Raw genomic sequence first — 11,235 nt, forward strand, 5'->3', positions numbered from 1 at the left:
CAATATATTCCAAAATATTGCAGCACTTGGGATATCTGCCAACAAGTTGAGTTTATAAAAATGCTGGATACTGTTTTGCTATTTCAAAAAAAAAATAAAAATTCTACCAGGTGCAATGCACACGTTTAACAATATGTAAAATTTATTAAAGCAGTACATCTGGTCATGAATATATTTGAAAAGAATACAGTTTATATATCTACCTATTTTGTTCATGGAGAATATTATGATGCTTGTCACGCAAAGCACACTTTAGTACATAGTTTATGATACTAGCATTAAAGTGCTTAACAGAAATGCATATTTTTCTTGTACTAACTTGTTCTTTACGCTATTCTTATTTGCCTACCGGATGATACAAAATAATGCGACATCTTCCACATATATTGAGATTATACGTGTACTGTATATGATATGCGCGATGCTGTAGATAAAAGTAAAGTAATTGTTTCACCAAAAACTTTACTTACATTCGAACATATTTCCTGAATATGTTCACCTCCAACACATTTTTGCAGATTACCCAAGAAGAGCACAGCAAACATGGGGAGCCTCGAGAGATCTTCTGGAGGGCATTGCATAGTGTTCATTTATATATTCTATCACACTGGCAATAATACCTTCCAAATTTGTACAAAAATCTAAACACGCATTTTCAAAAAAGAGATCAAAATGAGAAAACTGGCCCCAATTCGGTCCCGCCTTCAAGGGAGTTACTCCTTGATCTGCAAGAAACAAACTTGGAAGTACACTGACTAATGTACGCTGTGTTTGCTCAGAGTATTTCTGATTTTATAGACGAATTTGGATTTAAAGATACTTTGATTTGGTGGCTCTGCCCCCTCCCTGCAGCCCCTAAGAGGGCCTTGGTGGCTATGTGTACTCCATCATCTTAACAAAAATATCTGACAAGTTTGGCAAAAATTTGACCATGCATTTTCAAAAAGAAGATGAAAATGTGAAAATTGGGCCCAACCAGGTCCCGGGGGGGGGGGGGGGGTGGCACACCCAGTTCCACCGTAAACAAATTTGAAACTGCATTCAGCCAATGTACTTACAGCATTGCGATTCAAACCTGGTTCAAGATAATTTTTTTTTTATTCCTTAATTTGGGAGATTTTGAGGCCTCTGCCCCCCCCCCTCCCAATTAATATCCTATCGCCCTAGGGATACTACCTGCCAAGTTTGGTGAAAATCTGTCATGGTGTTTTCAAGAAAAAGCAGAACGTGTGAAAACTGGACGCAAATGTCGACCCCATGTGGGCCCGAGTGGGCATCTCTAGCTTCATCTTTAACAAACTTGAAACTGCAGTCACCGATGTACTTATTCACATCACCAGAGGCTTTTGGTTTTACAGAGGAAGATTTGAAATGTAGCCTAATTGAGGCTACATGCTATGTTTGATGAAAATTGGTTTCATGGGGTTTTCAAAAAGGAGTCGAAAATTGTGGAAATTGGTCCTTAATTTTCCCTCCCCATCCGGGTCTCAAGGGAGCCCCAAGGAAGGGCACTTTCGTACCCGCAATGAACAAACTTAAAACTGCCGTTATCTACGTATTTACTCACAGCACTTAAGGCCATCACTTCTCACTCTCGAGAAGAATAATTTTGACCATTCTTCCATTTGGGGGATCCCATGCCCCGGTCCCATGGGTGGGAGGGGTTGGGTATAGTGCCCATTTGAGCAAACTAAGATCCCATCACCCTAGGGATGCTACCTGCCAAGTTTGATGATAATAATTACGTTCAGACGACAAGCCCTAACCTCGAGGTTAGCTCTTGCCCCCTAACTTCGACGTGCGTCCACACGACGAAGCTTAACCTTGAGGTTATGAAACCTCTAGGTTAAACTCCTGCCCCTTTGAGTGCGTTGATTTCTGTGTCCACACGGTGCTTAACTACGAGTGGGGATCCCCCGCGGCTCGTGGTTAGAGCGCTTTAAGATTTCTCCTGGCTCTTAACATCGAGCTAACCTCGAGGTTAGCTAACTACGAGTGCGTCTACATGGTCCCTAACTACAAGCTTAACCTCGAGGTTAAGGCTTGTCGTCTGAACATAACTACTCTGTTGTGTGGCTTTCAAGAGGAAGCAGAAAAAATTGATAAGTTTACCCAACGGACGACGCACGACGGACGAACGACGAGTGATAGCAATAGCTCACTTGGGCGTAGTTCAGATGAACTTAAAGAATTGGCATCAAATTGAGAAAACAACAAAGAATGATAACAACATGACAAAGACATAAACCCAGGTCATCATCGCTTCTTTTGGAATGTCTATTATTGCAGCATATGTGGGTAAGAGGAAGACATGACCATGAGCTGAAGAGATTTTTTCTTTTTCAATGCTTCAGCCTTGACGCAAGATTTACCTTTGCAAACAGAAGTAAACTAGGAAATTCACACTAACTTTGACAAAATCAATCATGACCTAAGCTACCAGGGGTTGAATTCAAGCAATATGGAACTTTCTCAGATTACAGAAAAGAGCAAATGGATGAGATAGGTACACTGAAAATGTAAAGCCTTGAACCCTTAGTGAAGGCCAAGTTTCCGTTGGCTAAAGTCCTCAGAAAGCATCTGCACGGTCGGCCTTTCTCTATGCCGACGTCTCGGACAACTTCCCGCATGTGCGTCAAGTCGGAGGAATACATCCCGATGCTCACCAGGCCCTCCTGGTCGTCCACCCACGCAATGAAGACGATACCACCATCGATGACTGCGGGACAGGCGACCAATCCGGGCTCGGTGACTACATGCGTCACTTCTCCGTCTTCGTCTGTGGCGAGCACGGTGCACCCGTCTGCAACAACAAGTTGTCTACTCCCCCGCAAGGTACAGATGTGATAAGGCACGTAGCCGTCGCAGCGGATTTCAGCGATGGGATTTCCACCTTCGAGTGTGAAAGCCTGAATGATCTCGGGATTCCAGTAACTGATGAAGAGTGTATCATCATCAGAAACGGTCATGTCCCCTAGGCCCCCTTCGATCCAATCCAGCGTGTTAAACGTGACGTCAAGTTTCTCTGAGTCTCGTGAGTAGATAGAGACGTTGTTGTCCATATCGCGGATGACGAAATTCCCTTTACTTGTGATGGCCAGGCCCCACACGTTGACATTCTGCAGGATTCTGTTTGCAGGACCCCTTGTCATACCGGTCTCAATCCCTCCAATTCTGTACCCAATAGCCACTGCACCTTCAAGTGTGATGGCTACACCCATCACTTTCTCACTGGGAAGCGAATAGTCTTCTAGGGTAACGCTTTCAGTGGCATCGCCAATGTTCCGTCTTTGAACACAGTCGAGTTCTCCCAGATCGAGGTCTTTGCTCCCTTTCTTTGGTACGAATTTCAGGTCTTCGGCTCTCCTCTCTATGGCTTTCACAAGTTCATCTCCATCACCGCTCCTCTCAAGAATCTCTTCCAGATGCCTGCAAGCATTCTCATGTTCGGTTAATGCAGCGCCCTCCATCAGCGCGTTTGATCCATTCCGCACCACATCACACGCCCCACTGATACCACAGATAACGTACATCTTACTTTCCCTCATTTCATTTAGGGTGGCCATCTGCGCGCTCTCCTCCTGCTTACACAGTTCCATCAAGTCGTGCATCCTCTTCGTCAACTCCAAGAGCTTTTCTTCCAAGGTTTTTTCGATGTCTCCAATCCTCTCCTGATGGCAGCGGTGTACGGTGTCCTCCACTTTGTTGACCAGAGTAACATCTTCGATCAGCCCCATCACTCTCGATTCAGCCCTATCTTCGAGCGAACGAAGCTTCTCTCGGAATTCGTCGACGGCTGTTTTGAGCACCATGTTTGGCTTGAGGTCGGAGAAGTCGCCATTCTCCAGTATAGTGATTCGACGGCAGAGTGGGCAGTCGACGATGTCACCTTTGGATTGGTTCTGGTAGAGGCCACGCAGGCACTCCTTGCAGAAGGAATGGGTGCAGGTTAGTTTTGTTGGCTCCTTAAGAAGCTCAAGGCAAATAGAGCATTCCAATTCCACTGGTGCGACTCTGTAAGCAGCAGCCATGATGTGAGCTTCTGGAGTAAAAAAAAAAAAAAAAAGAAAGAAAAAAAAAGAAACAGAATGGAGAAAAACAGGCATGATTTAACAGTGAATACTCATCTTGTAGAGCAATAATAATTCTATGAAGTGGAATTGGGTTCCACCATTTATTCATAATAGTAAGTAACAAAATGATTGCTTTAATGCAATAAGGAAAAGAGACACAATGTAATGAACGCTCAGTTTGTGAGAAATATGCATGTGTGTTCATAGTGTATAGTTACACAATTCATATGGCACGCATTAACTATTAAACTGGAATCATTTACAAAATGATCATGATAAACTGTAGAAAACGAAGACACAATTTCAGAGGTACTTTTAAAGAGGTCCAGAGTTTATCTCCCATGAGTTTGAGATTAGATAGAGATTGGAAAGTAAAAAGAAATAATGATATTAGACATCACGACGAATATGAATAACACAGAACAGAACTAGTCACAATTATAAGCAAATAAACTTATCAATTGAAATTACTAAGATATGAAAGACGTCTTTGTACTTTATCATCTCCATGATGGTGTTGTTAGAGTTTGTACGCCTTTAATATCTATGGAATGGAGAGGATGTGATTAAGCTGTGATTCCAAAGGTCAGCGGCAACGACGTGCGCTCTACAAAGTGAACTTTGAAATGTACACACACATCACTATACCGGCATGAATATGTTATTGCACTATGCTGTGGTATGTGATCACATGAATACGCAACAAGTTATCTTTCCAATATCATGTCTACCAGCTTCTTGGTAAATCTTTTAATCTTTTACTGCTGGGATGGGGTCGGGAATGGGATTGGAGAGGGTATAGGTAGCATTATCTTCCTTCAAATAGCTATCGTTTCTTCCTTTTTTCAGTTTAGAATACCTTGTGCGAGTAAAATGCACCAAGCTGAATTGCAAAGTTACTGTCGATATGTGGAAATCGTACTTTTCAATGGTTACATAAATAGGAGGTCTTTACCATGTACAGGCAGCCATATAACTCTGCATAATAACCATATTGATTGTAATTGCAGGGCCGGCGCAGTGTTTTCAAAAGTGTGGGGGCCCACTTCCGGGTTTCATGAGCTAACAAGAAAAAAAAAATGTCCTCAGCTCATCTCCACCCGTCCACTTCCGGGTTTCTTCAGCTGACAAGCAAAAAATAAACAAGTGATGACACCTTATGTATTCCTGTGTATGGTCCACAAAAAGTGTGGGGGCCCGAGCCCCCACGGCCCCCACGGCTGCGCCGGCCACGAATTGTACCGTAACGTTACTGTACTTTCATTTTATTTCATTTCATTTTATTGTTTCTGCGTATGGTACAAATAATCAACTATAATCACTTTCAGAAATATGCACATGGTTCATAATAATTCATGGCTGATTTTGCACATAAAAGGTAAGCAAATCATTGTGACAGAGAACGGAGACATAATAAAAAAAAAGTCAAGGTACCATACAGGAGGATCCCCAGTAAGCCGAGCTTAATATTGGGGCCTCATGCACAAAGAAATAAATAAACAGTTTTAACCAACTATCGACTTACTTAACTACAACAAAAACAAACTATTTCACACAACAAAACATACACGGTCATGTATACAGTGATGCTAAGAAAGAAAAACAAAGAAGATTAGATAAATGATGAGAAAGAACAGGAGAGAAAGAAATAAAAAGACTCCTTGTTCACTGTACAATACACTGTACAAATACAACATTATTGCATGTGCATTCACACTGTGCATTCTTCCTGTTGCATTTCAACATGTGAAAACAAAACACCATAACCATTAGGCTAATATTTACTGTCTCTATTACAGGGAATCATACCAAAACAAACAAGTATCGGATAGACATACCACTTTGCCAACATTAATGATATGATGCAAACTACAAAGACCGTCATTGTGAAGACGCAGAGTGGAAAGGCCGGAGTTTCATGTCATTTGCAAACAGCCAAACATTTTGATAACTTTTCATCAGAATGGAATCAGACGCAGTTCGATACGAAACTAATAATGTTTGTGTTCTGGTATCTTAAGTGCTGTACAGCACGCTCTATATTACAGTCATTAACCCGGTCATATCAAAAGTTCTTTACCCTTGTATTGTATGATTCTAATTCACTTAAACTGCCTTGCAAAACCTCCTTTGTCTCTTGTAGTTTCAAACAAAGGCAGAGTATAATACGAACTGATTTTTCCACGAGTCCCCAGATTGTTACGCCCATTTAAGAGCACCACTGAACTGCCATTTTCGAATAAGATAGCAAGTCAGTAAAAGCAGAAAAAGGTCAAAAGATTCAATTCCTCCTGGAGCTCGAACACTAAATCTCATGACTGCATGTAAAGCACTACATTGTATAGGAAAAACGTTATGAAATTATGAAATAAATATATATCCATCCTCAGCACCGCATGACTCAACAAAATGAATAGGTGTAATTGTGGACATAAGAGTCACTATTCTGGCACTGCCTGTATACTGCCCCTCTTTGTTGAAAAATGTTGCATCGATATTTTCTAATAGAGATGAAAATAATTTCCGTCTATTCATCCTTCAAAATTCTGTCAAATCAATAACTACAACAAAATTCATTTTGGGGTGAACATTTATGCTAGGACCCCTCTGCCGGGCTGGCAATGATCTACATACACGATAAAACCCTTCCCCTTCTAGTTAGAGCTACGCAGAAAACAGTTGTCAATTCAGTATAGATTCATGGCCAATGTGTTTTTGTCTCATATATGGGGCTGCTTCTGGGAAAATTTCGGAAAAGTTTGTTTGGCAAAGTAATAAAAAGTGACTCGAGCCAAAGAATTAAAAAAGGGTGTCCATGGTTACGTGTTGACGTTCTCCTAGTTAACCAAAGGGTTCCTTTATGTCGAGGGAAGGTTAGAGAAGGGGAGGCTTGGGGACGGGTGGCGAGGAGAGGGCATTTTACGACTCTTGAGTCAGTGCTTCGCCAATGTCGTCAATAAATTCGTCCAATTCTTGCAGGACTTACGTCCTCTTAGCACTCACACCGCAGTGTCACATGGCATGACACAGGCAAACCTGACACAAATTAGTAGCACATCATAATATATCCGAAGAGAATGAGATGACCAATAAGTATTGTGTATATCAGTGCACAGAGTACTGCAGTCAAAGTTTCATAAGGAGAATGAAGGCAAGAATTTGATGGAGATCGGCGTGTGTTTTATTCCCGTCACACATAAGTATATCACAGCTAGTGACGCAGCCCTCTGTTTATTACATTACTCTCACGTTTAGATACAGTATCATAGGTAGCCGAGCGTAAGTGCACAGACACGAAGCTCTTAATGTCAATGTAATCGTTGTCTCGCTTCTAGGAAAAATATATAAACATAACATGAAACTTTGCGCATTGCATCAAAAAGGCTTCACAGGAATTGAAATAGGATAATCATTTCAATGATACATACCACCGTTACCTATCTGCTAGAGAGAAATCTCGGTCACATTGTTGACAAATCACCTCAAAATCTGGTAACATTTCATAATTGTAATCCCCACTTTCACAGGTGTCTGCGCGAGCGATGTCAGCTAAACTCGGGCCACACTGCTTTCAACACGCGCGCGTTCTGTAATTCACTTCCTCGCAGTATAGGCACCCTACTGCTCGCGCGCGGTGGCTTCCGCTGCATGGGTAGCTGAAAGCAGCCCAAGAGATGAGTTTCGACTCAAGAGCGTGGGTTGGGACGAACAAACAGGATTGTTGCGAAACATCCTGTCTGGTCCTCTGGCTTGTTGCAGCAACAACAGTCGAAGCGTCCTTCCCCCCCCCCCCCCCCCCCCCATTGATAGCAGGGATGTAATGATGCTCCGTTCTCTTTGATGTCTTTCGGGTTGAAACGGAGATTTCATTGTTTTAATTGTCATACCCTCGCGAATTCCTGTGGAATACTGAGATTAATTTCGCAGACCGTTATGTTCTATTCATTGCAATATTGCTAAGTTCTGCAACGTAATAAAGATGTAACAACCAAGTATCATAAGTATTTAAGAAGGTCATAGAGAAAAAAAAAACTGCCTGCAGATTGGTTCCAAACATCACCAATCCATTCCGAGCAATGCAATACAGAAATAGGATGATCTTCCGATGATATCCATTTGCTGAGTTTCATTTTGTAACACATCTGACCCTGTTTAACCAAACACAAGATCGTCTTTATCAAAGAGATAATAGTCAAATATTGATGGACTTTAGAGGAATTTTTAAATTTTTAGCTGGCTACTTGGATCTTTTATACTGACTATTATAGCCTGTATCCTATAACTTTGCATATTATATAAGTTTGCAACTTACACGTACTTCTAAACCTATATACGCCACACGTGTTGTATAGGGCATACGTGTTTATCGCACATTATTGATGTTGAAGTTCGATTAAAATCTATATCCTTCAATATTCTTGGGTGTATTATTGTAGATTGGGTACAAGCAAGTCATTTGCATTTACATAAAAGCAGAAATAGCATTGAGCAGCAAATAATATAGGCACGCCTTAGTAACAGAAACTAACACAAAACAACGTATAGCACATGAGAGTTTGTATACATCAAGTGGCGTTAATAGTGTACAGAGTGCAGAGTTCGAATACTGTAGGTTGTTAACAAGAGATAATAAGGGAAGTGGTAGACGCTGCAATCATGGTGATATGCGAGACTCGGTGTATATATAGTATCATATCGAAACTATAGATGTGAAATTGAGAACGCTGAAACAAGTTACCTTGGAAATGAATGCCACTTGCAGGTCACAGCGAGTTTAGTCCATGAGTGTTTCCCTTATTACTCCAGGAGAATAAATTACGTCCTGGTGAAGAAACTGGGGGAATAGTTTTACAAACCTTTAGGAAACCAAGCTAAATTGCCCCTAACACGTGTGCAATCATACAAAAAAGGCTGTCTACATTAGAATGGTGGTCGTGCACGCTTTGAGTTACATGTTTGTTATCTTCCGGGATTCCCCACTGCAATTCTCCATGCCTAGACTGGAAGCCATTAAAGGTATTGTTTACCATTGAGAGCAGTGACTTATAAAAATGTTCGAGTTATCACATCTGATGCATATGTGTAGGTCACTTGTATCACAAAACATCCTACCATATAAAAATTTCGCAAAAAAGCCTAAAATATAAGGAGATATTACTATTTTTTCTCAATAAACCATTACTGTACATAGGTTTATTCTAGATTTTTTTTTAATCATAACTATTGTTCACATTTTGTCTATTAAACAATACTTAGCATTGATTATACTGATTAACATTTTTTTTTTACATGAATTGTTTTATCCTTAATTCATATTTTGGAATTGTTTTGAAACACGTATAGGCTGGGCTTTGGTTTCATCTGCAAATGGGAAGTAATGCCTTTAACGAACAGTAATTAACGAACAATAAATGATAGGTTTATCTATAGGTATATGATACAGGGCTCGACATTGTTGGTGGCCTGCGTGGCCCAAGGCCACTAAAAATTGACGTTGGGCAACTAAACTTTCAAAAAATATATATCTTTTGGTGGGCCGACTTGGCAACTAAGATTCAAGATATAGACTGCTATGTATTCTTTAGTGGCAATATATTTCCTTTTCGGGTCACCAACATTTCAAATTCAACGGTTTTAGAGAAAAAAGAAATAGTGTCTAGCCCTGAATATATGTATCATGTAGGCCTATATATATATATATATATATATATATATATATATATATGTGTGTGTGTGTGTGTGTTTGTGTTTGTGTGTGTGTGTGTGTGTGTGTGTGTGTGTATACATACATACATACATATATATATATATATATATATATGTAATTATCATTATAGATGCCTCTGTATGGCACATCGAACTCAACATGAAATTGCGTAAAATATGTCTAAAAAAGGCCAGTATTCTTTACAAGAACACAAAACTCAACGTTGTATACATCTGACAGCGCTATTGTGATTATCGTTCTAAGGATAAGTCAGTCTAGTAAACTTACACTGATATTAGACTCTCAGTTACTCAAGACTGTTTTTCCTTTATTAGCAATATGAAACACTCAAATCAATGTCGGAAAAATAGTAATACACAGTATAGTTATCTCGGGCTAGCCATTAACGTAACAACACCAAATTAACCAACCTTTACACTTTCCCATTTCAGCAAATGCAATCATACCCTACCACCCTTGATAGCTATTTTGTTTTCCTCGTCCTTGTGTATTCCAGAAGCTTCTTATATACTCCGACAGAACAGCTCCTTCTGACATTGATAATGTCCTGAACCATAAATATGACTGAATTATGATACAGCGTTTGATTCTCAGTGAATTTCCGGGTATGCCAATATGAACGCCTTCCAAACTTGTTTCCTCTAATTCGGATAATTCTAATTTACGTGCTGCCATAATGCTTCTGCCTTTACGAAATCTCAAAATAAATGTAAATATTTTTCCACTCCCAGCTTAAAGGAACAAACATTATTTAGAACAAATCCAAACTTCAAAAGATGCGCTGCTTTAATATACCACTTCGTGAAATAACAGAACTCTCTAAACCTCCCCATAAGAATTGTACTTCTTGGCCTTCTAAAAATTTCTGAGCACTTTTGCAGCAAATTTAAAATGATAGTGACAATCTCGTACACACACACGCACAGACACACACACATGCACACACACACACACACATACACGTACACACAAAGACTAGACTAATGTTGTCGTTGTATCTGTGCAGGGACACAAGTGCACACATTTATTGCACAGTTTTGAAACATAAATAAGATTCTTTTTAAAAAAAAGTCCCAAGAGTGCAAATGAAAGTGAAATCCCGGCAGTCTATCAAATTAACATCGAAATGAACGCAGCTCTTAAACCTTGAGAGGCATGGCTGGATCGAATGTTAGCGACGCCTGAAATCATCAGCCCCAGTAATTAGACTTAACGCCTCTGCGACCACTCTGGCTTCGTCCCGCACTTTTCTGGCAGCTTAACAAGTTCAAGCCCGCCATCGATCAAGGGCAGATTAATGTGGGCTGTAAGGGGCTGGAAGAAAGGAGGTATCAAGTGTTTTCCTGTTACCATCATTAACAAATTCAGGTAAAAAAAAAGGTGGGGATGATTGCTAAAATAATGTATTGGAAGACGTATCACTAACACATGCAT

At 40.3% G+C, this 11,235-nt stretch overlaps 1 protein-coding gene across 1 annotated transcript; it reads right to left on the bottom strand.

The window, feature by feature from the left end:
- Positions 1-1,790: 1,790 nt before the first annotated feature.
- On the bottom strand, positions 1,791-7,603 carry LOC140233155 (uncharacterized). Its single transcript, XM_072313271.1, has 2 exons — positions 7,502-7,603; positions 1,791-4,042 (listed from the first exon to the last, which is right to left on the bottom strand). Exon 2 carries the CDS (start codon positions 4,029-4,031, stop codon positions 2,478-2,480), a length of 1,554 nt encoding a protein of 517 aa, XP_072169372.1. The 5' UTR covers positions 4,032-4,042; positions 7,502-7,603; the 3' UTR covers positions 1,791-2,477.
- Between the last annotated feature and the right edge of the window lie 3,632 nt (positions 7,604-11,235).

Source organism: Diadema setosum, chromosome 9, assembly GCF_964275005.1.
Source record: "Diadema setosum chromosome 9, eeDiaSeto1, whole genome shotgun sequence".
Lineage (NCBI taxonomy): Eukaryota > Metazoa > Echinodermata > Echinoidea > Diadematoida > Diadematidae > Diadema > Diadema setosum.

What these genes read in the sequence shown, in the direction of transcription:
- LOC140233155 (XM_072313271.1), bottom strand. Translation starts at nt 4,031, where the DNA reads ATGGCTGCTGCTTACAGAGTCGCACCAGTGGAATTGGAATGCTCTATT.